General features: G+C 51.3%; 1 protein-coding gene across 1 annotated transcript; it reads right to left on the bottom strand.

Annotated features, from left to right (window-relative positions):
* Positions 1-205: 205 nt before the first annotated feature.
* LOC131518433 (putative butyrophilin-like protein 10) lies at positions 206-6,906 on the bottom strand. The gene is given in 8 exon segments (XM_058740839.1): positions 206-720; positions 722-1,290; positions 2,109-2,132; positions 2,829-2,937; positions 2,940-3,031; positions 4,111-4,389; positions 4,900-5,253; positions 5,549-6,906. Coding segments are annotated over 8 exon segments (1,611 nt in total). The 5' UTR covers positions 5,643-6,906; the 3' UTR covers positions 206-630.
* Positions 6,907-8,044: the final 1,138 nt, after the last annotated feature.

Here is an 8,044-nt window from a genome sequence, read left to right as displayed (position 1 = left end):
GTAGGTAGGAGAGGGGGGTGGGCAGGAAGAAGGTGGGAGAGGAGGGAATGAGCAAGGCTAGTATTTACAGAGCAACTACTTCATGTCTGGCACTAGGCTCAACATTAAACATATGCCCCAAATTCATTTCAGAAAATCACCCCACAGCATGTAATGATATGGTGTAACAGTCAGCTTGGTCTCTGTAACAAATACCACAGACTGGGAGGTTTAAACAACGCATTTATTTTTTCCCAGTCCTGGGAACTGGAAGCATGAGATCCAGGTGTGGCAGGGCTGGTTCCTCCTGAGGCCTCTCTCCCTGGTGTGCACATGCCATCTCCTCCCCATGTCCTTACACGGTTGTCCCCTGTGTGTGTCCACGCCCTGATCCCCTCTTCTATTAAGGACCCCAGTCACATGGGATCAGATGGGATCAGGGCCTACCCTAGTGACTTCCTTTTACCTGAACCACCTCTGTAAAGACCCCATCTCCAAATATAGCCCCATTCTGAGGCCCTGGGGGTTGGAGCTTCAACATGTGAACTGGAGGGGACATGATTCAGCCCATAATATACTGCCAGTATTTTACAGGGAAAGAAAATGAAGGTAATAGGGGATTATTCAGAAAGGTTTAGCCTTGTATGTGATCTAGCTGGGACTTAGAATGGATACATCTCCCCCAAATCGGTGACAGGCTGGAGCAGAGAGATCATGGGTCTTGCTGGAGGAGGGTTCCCACCCTGTCCTGTCCCTCACCCTGAGGAGGCCCCAAGGCCTCTGGGGGCTGCCGTTCTGAGCAGATGGTCAGGGGGTTGGGGTCGTGTGTCCAGAGGCAGAGGAATGGCCTCAGGGGTGACGAGAAGGACAGTCCAGAGAACGCGTAGATGAAGGATCCATTGCCCATGCTGTAGAAGGACATTCTGCCTGCATCACAGTCCAGGAAAACGCCCACACGATACAGGGGCTCCGAAGGGTGCAGGTGAACTCTTGGGAAGCCAAGCGCCCAGAACCCCTTCTTGTACAGCTCCAGGGCCCAGAGTCCAGGCTGGGGGGCCTTGAGGATCCTTCCCGTCCAATCCAAGCTCTCCAGACACACGCCTAGGTTCCAGGTCTTCCTGTGCCCCACCTGGACCTCCCAGTAATACCTCCCAGCTGAGAACTGCTCCAGGCCCAGCACACAGGGGTCCCGGTCGAATCTGCTGGGGGCGTTGGGCAGCTCTTGTTCAAAGAACAGCTGCCTCACAGTCTTCCTGTCCTCAGAGAGAGCGAGCTTGGGGCTTGCAGTGTTGGGGTCCAGGGATGGGCTCACTGTGGGAAGAGGAGAGGATCAGATTTAGGGGTTAGGGTCCCCACCTATGCTCCTGCATGGAGGTGGAACCATGCCTCCTTGGGAGTCCCTGTGCGTCCCCATTCTCTGTCCAGGACCCTGTGCACACAGGCCATCCCAGAGCAGCGGAGGTGGCTCCCTGTGTGTCACCATTCTCTGTCCAGGACCCTGTGCACACACCCCACACTTCCCACTGAGACAGTGTCCTGGCTCTGCACTCTCTGTGTTAACAGTGTCCCCCACAGTGATTGTGCCTCAGAAGATCTGGCTCTCTTGCTGCCCAGGCTCTGCAGCCCGTCTGTCCCTCCGGTAGTAAACAGGAGCTAAGGTCTCTCAGGGCAGCTAAACTTGGTGTTTACAGCCATGGAACCAGCATTTAGCACAGCATTTCTGCACTCTGCAATAGAATGGATCACACATGTGTGCACATACGTGCACATACACATGAGCCCATGTGCATACACATGAGTGTATGTGCACACATACACACAAACACACACATGCACATAGATGTACAACATGCAAACACAGCACCCATATGCACACGCACATACACACAGAAACACGAGTGCATGTGCATACAAGGCACACATGAACACACATGCACAAATGCACATACTTGTACACACTGCACACACACACATGAAAACACATGCACATATGTGCATAACATGCACACACATGAGCACATAAATGTACAACATGCACACGTAACACCCACACATACATGCACTCACACATGCACCCATAAACACACATGCAGGGAGCAGACCCTTCCAGCCCCCAGCATGGTCCTCACCATAGATGATGTCCTCTGGCCAGCCTGAAATGAAACAGAAAGATGTGAAACTGTAGGGTTCACTGACCAGATGGGGCGAAAGCTCATGTTCTGTGAAGCTAAGTCAAAACAGGATGTAATGAGCTCTCGCAGGGACCCTGTAAAGGAAGAGCAAATATCCCTTCTTCAGCGCCCAAAAAACAATCCAGGTCACTGTATTCCTAGGGAAAGGTTTTGTGGGGCGTAGCCTGATGGCCCAGCCTTCCCATGTCTGTCATAAAGACACATCTCTGACCTGTTCCCCAGATCGGGGCCTGACAGCTATGAGCAAGGACACAGGAGGCAGGGAGGAGAGCAGACAGGCGAGTGGAATGATCCATACTGATGATCCCCGCGCTCACAACAAGATCCTCTCAGGTGACAGGCTTGCTGCTGTATTTGTTGCTTGAGCATTTTCAGGATGTTGTCATCACCCTCGACTGATAGACTTTCCCAGGTTCAAGCTCACATCTGTCTCCACAGCAGAGACCCGCCAGTCTTCCCCAAGTCACCCAGTGAAGAGCAGCCAAGCACCTCTTAGTGATGGAGGATCTCACTGGGCATATGGTATGTGGGCAGTCCCTGAGCTGTCTCTCCCAGTCCTCCTATGCTTGAGGGTGCACGAAGGAGAGCCTTCATGCAGGGCTCTACACAAGTGCTCTGGCTGGAAGGGGCACGTCTGTCCCACTGGGGCCTGCTTACCTTGGGGCAGCTGTTCCTCTTCTCTGTTCAGTCTCTCTTCTTCCAGCTGCACCCTATTCCTGTCCCTCTGACGTTTCCAGAAAAGACAGGTGGCTCCTGCCACAAGACAGCTGCTACAAGCCCCACCACAATGAGGATCACAGGCACCACTGCCCTCCATGCCATTGATGGGAAACTTTTGGGCACCTGAGCTAAAAGAGAGTTTGGGGAGGCAAGAATACCAGGGTAAGAGAGCACCTGTGTTCTTAGGGCACACAAGCCACAGGGTTAATGAGTCAGGGGACAGGTGCTTGTGAACTAACCTGACATGACCTGAAAACATGTGTGTGCCTATGCACAGACAGACATGGACAGACACACAGGAGAGAGATGGTAGACAAATGGCAAAAGGTTAAATACTGAGTGGGTCTGCATTCTGTGTATCATTCCTGCAAATTTTCTGAAACTTGAGGTTGTTTAGAAGGAAAATTTTATACAGAGTGAAACTTGGGAGCCCCCAGGTGTCCTTCAGAATGTGAATGCATAAACAGGCTGTGGTTCATCCAGACAAGGGAATACTGTTTACTGCTAATACGAAAGGAGCTATCCGTGCAGCCACTGTGGAGAAGATGATGGACGTTCCCCCCCAAAATAAAAATAGAACTACCACATCAATCCACTTCTGGGTATTAATCCAAAGAAAACAAAAGTATTAACTGAGAAAGATAATGCACCCCTACATTTATTGCAGTGTTATTTACAATAGTCAAGATACGGAAACAGCACAAGTGTCCACCTATGGATGAAAGGATAAAGAAAAATATATATATATATTTGTACAAAGGGATGCTATTCAGCTATAAACAAGAAGGAAATCCAGGCATTTTCTGCAATATGGATGCACCTGAGGGCACTTTGCTAAGTGAGGTTCGACAGGGAAAAATGTGTAGGATCTCATGGATAAGTTAAATCTAAAATGAAACAAAACACCATCCAAACCTCCAGAAAACCAGAAAGCCTAGTCATAGACGGAGAGAACAGATTGGTGGTTTCCAGAGGTGAGAGATCAGGAAGCTAATGGGTGAAGAGGGTCAAAGGTGCAAACTTTCAGTTATAAAATAAGTCCCAGGGAGGTGACATACAGCATGGAAACTATAGTTAACTACTGTGTTGTATAGCTGGAAGCTGACAGACTAGATCTCACAAGGTCTCATCACAAGGAACTATGCGGAGTATTGGATATTAACTACTGATTGTCTGGGGTGCTCAGAGATCTTGAGGTCGAATGGAGCAGAACACTCACCAGGTAGGTGGCTCTTGGTCTCCATCCTCTCCTGGAGGAGGGGGTTGGAGATAGAGCAAGAGATGTTCCCCATGCCCCTGTCCCAGACAGTCACATTGGACACCACCGCAAAGAGGCCCGTCGGTAACACTGTGAGGTTGGTCGTGGAAGGTAGGGTCTGTCCCCTGAAGTCTCTCCACTCCACCCGGGGCTCTGGGTACCAGCCCTCCGAGGTGCACTCTGCCCTGATACCTTCATCCCGGCCAGCTTGCACTTGGATTCTGGGCTCAGAGCCCAGCCCTGTGGGAAGAGACAGGCTTTGCAGCCTCTGCAACCATTACCATATCTGACAGAAAAGCACAGATCCTGAAAATTTCCAGCAGGTATCAGGGTTTTTCAGACTACTTGCTTTGTGTAATATTTATATGCCATATATGCTACCCTCTTCTGGGAAACCACAGAACGAAACAGAAAAGGCCCAGGAAGATCAAATTACCTTTCCTGTATTGCAAAATCGGTGTCTTTTCCTCTCTGTGTCTCTTTCTGCCTCTGTCCTCCCATCCCTACCTCTGCTACCCCTCTCTCCGGGACAGTGGGGGTAACTTTGAAAAGGAGCCAGGTGTCCTGAATGTACCTGTCCTTGTGAAACACATTAGTGCATGCTGTGGGATGCGCCCAGGCTGCCACAAACACATTAGCGCCCACTGTGGGAAGCGCCCAGGCTTGGGTCATAATGGGACGATCTGCAGCTGGGGGAAAAGGTCTCAGGCAGACCAGGAGAAGGTCAGGGGCCCCAGCAGCAACCCTCACCTGCCACTCTCAGCCACAGGGTGGCGTCTGCAGACCCTGTGCTGTCTTTGAACTTGCAGTGGAAGGTCCCGTTATCGAACACGGTGACGTTGTGTATGGTCAGCACAGCTTGGTCCTTGGCCAGGCCAGCCGTCCAGAAGGTCGTCCTGCCCTTATACTGCCACATCTGCTCTTCAGGCATGTCCCTGCCTTTCTTGCTCAGGTGCACGGCTGGGGACAGCTCCTCCCTGTACCACCTCACCTCCATGTCCTCCGCACTGATATTGAGGGACAGATGGCATTGCAGCTTCGCACTTTCCCCCACCATAGCCAGGACCGGTTGGCCGGGACCAGAGACAGAGAAATCGGCTTTTCCTTATGAGGTCATAGCAGAAAGCATGGGTTAGGCCAGGTGAGAGGAGACCATGGGCCATCCCCCCCACCGGGCACAGGGTCCCCGCCCCGCCCCCCCCAAACTGTGCCCAGTGTCTCCCCCTGCCCACGCCCAGGGGACACCCACCCACACAAAGGTTCCCCACCACCACCCCATGCTGGTGCCCAGGGTCCTTAGGGAAGGACTGCTTGAATCAAGTTCAGCCCTCTACTGTGTTCCTGTCCATGCATGGGGTTCCCTCCTAACATGGGGAAGGGACATGGGGAGCTCTCCTACCGTTTGCAGAGAGGCTGCAGGACAGAAGCTGCAGGAGGAGGAAGATGATGGAGCAGCTGGGTGGAAAGATGTCTCGACCTTGTGTGTTTGCCATGGCTGCTGGAGACAGAGAGGCCTGAGCCCCAGACACTGGAGACAGGGCAGGACTGAGTTAATTTCTGTCTCTCTCGGTTTCTGTCTCTGTCTCTCTGTATTTTTCTGTTTCTCTCTGTACCTGTCTGTCTCTGTCTCTGTCTCTGACTCTCTTTCTGTCTCTGTCTCTCTCAGTTTCTGTCTCTTTCTCCTTCTGTTTCTATCTTTGTCTCTCTCTCTCTCTGTCTCTATCTCTGTCTCTCTGTTTCTATCTCTCTCTGTCTCTGTCTCTATTTCTGTCTTTGTCTCTGTCTGTCTCTGTCTGTGTGTCTCTTTGTCCATCTCTGTCTTTCCCTGTCTCTGTCTCTGTCTCTCTGTTTCTGTATCTGTCTCTCTCTGTATCTCAGCCTCTCTTGGTTTCTATGTCTCTCTCCAACTATGTCTGTCTCTCTCTTTCCTTTTTTTTCTGTCTCTGTCACTCTCTGTCTCTGTCTCCCTTTGTTTCTCTCTGTTTCTGTTTCTGTCTCTGTCTCTCTCTGTTCCTGTCTCTGTCTCTATCTCTGTATGTCACTGTCTCTCTTGGTTTCTATCTCTGTCTCTCTCTGTTTCTGTTTCTGTCTCTGTCTCTGTCTCTGTTTCTGTCTCTGTCTCTCTCTGTTCCAGTCTGTCTGTCTGCTTCTGTTAGTCTCGGTTTCTGTCTTTGTGTTTCTCAGCTTCTCTCCCTGTCTCTCCCTGTTTCTCTCTCTGTCCCTGTCTGTCTCTGTCTCTGTCTCTGTCTCTTTCTCTCTACTACTCTATCTCTCTCTGTCTCTCTTTCTTGTTCTCTCTCTCTCTCTGTCTTGGTGGGGGATGAGTCAACACTGGGAGGCTAACAGAAGTCAAGGAAACATGGCTAGGGGAGAGAAAGGTCCCTTTTCACTATCTTGGCCCCTCTTACTCCTGCACAAGTTGCTTACCCTAGAGACAGAGACACAACAGTGGCCACCTGCTCTTGTGTCCACCTACTTGTGGATGGCCTTTCTCTTGTGGTCATGTGTCTGCAAAACACCATGGACACATCCTCCTGTGAACGGGCTCTGTCTCCTCACCTGTTTGTGTAGGAGCCTTGCCCGACCTCTGGCTGTGCTCTGTCATGGAACATGAGCACGCTGGGAGAGAAAAGCCACCCCCTAGTTGGGTGACTCCAAGGCCAGAAGTACCTCTGTCGACCCCTTTACAGCCCAAGGAAACTCGCAGTTGGAGGAAGGAGCACTCGAGCCAGAGGGCTCCTAGACAGACATGGCCTGAGGCCAGCATGTTCCAAAGATTTATATTTATGAACTCAGCTTTGAGAACAAGTGTTCTGAACCACATGTGCTGGTCTGGGCGATTCGGCCCAGCACCTCCTCATGCAGGACTGGCATGAGGAGGTATGTTGGCACTTGCCCTCATTCTCTTCCGTGTTTGCCTTCCTTTGGTCAAAGCCACTGGGGTCTCCCTGTCACTCAAGAATAGGGGAGAGGTGGAGAACACAGACATGTGGATGAGTGCCCTTAAAATAGAAAGTACTCACCTTTCCAAATAGTAGTAGGGCTGGAGGGCTTCCCAGGGAGATTCTGTGGCCTTGAGGGGATTGCTTGACTTCTCCACAAGTTCCAGGAAAGGTGTAGAACAAGTCTTCCGGACGTGATAGAACAGCGGCTGAGCTCCCCAGCTTCTGTAGAATCCTAGGAGTTTCTGGAAAAAATGATCAACTGTGCCTTTCTGGAAGGTGCAACAAAAAAATAAACAAACCAAGGGCTTCTTAAAGGGTGTGTTTGACAGAACTGAACACACTAAGTGTTGGGGAGCAAGGCCCTGGTAGCAGGAGATAAGGGTAGAGAGAAAGACCCAGCAAGGAACCCCTGGGGTGGGGATGGCTGTCTGGGCTGGTGCCAGGAGCCCCTAGGTGGAGACCTGGCTCTTGAGTGCGTGGATCCAGGCCAAGGGCAGAGGCTGGGGGACTCAGATAAAGTTTCTGCATTATCAAAACACCTCCAGTCCTGGACAGGCTGGGCCTGGTCCCTTTGGGAAAGTTTCTCATGTTCAGGTTGAAGTTGGTCAAATTCTAGCATTTGCCCCCCACGCCAGACTCCTGTGCAGGAATTCAGGCCACCTCCTCCTCCATGTCTGGGGCCATGACAGTCTTTCCTCATTGGGGACCTGACTTGGGCTGGGCTCAGAACACTCGGCCCCATTACCCCTTGTGTGAGTAAGACACTGGCCTGAACCCTACCTGTTCTTCCCTCCTGTTGACCCAAAAGTCTGCACATTTTCTGGGAGAGTTTTGGAGGGAAAAAAACAGGGAAAGTTTGCGTCCCTCCTGGAGGTGGGATATTTGGTTGAATTCAGCAGAATGTTATGGACTGAAGATTTGAGTCCCCTTCCCAAATCCGTGCTCACACA

The sequence above is a fragment of the Neofelis nebulosa genome, chromosome 1, assembly GCF_028018385.1.
Source record: "Neofelis nebulosa isolate mNeoNeb1 chromosome 1, mNeoNeb1.pri, whole genome shotgun sequence".
In the NCBI taxonomy this organism is placed as follows: Eukaryota; Metazoa; Chordata; class Mammalia; order Carnivora; family Felidae; genus Neofelis; species Neofelis nebulosa.
Note: the sequence above shows the minus strand (reverse complement) of the source record. Positions and strands in the feature narration are given on the sequence as shown.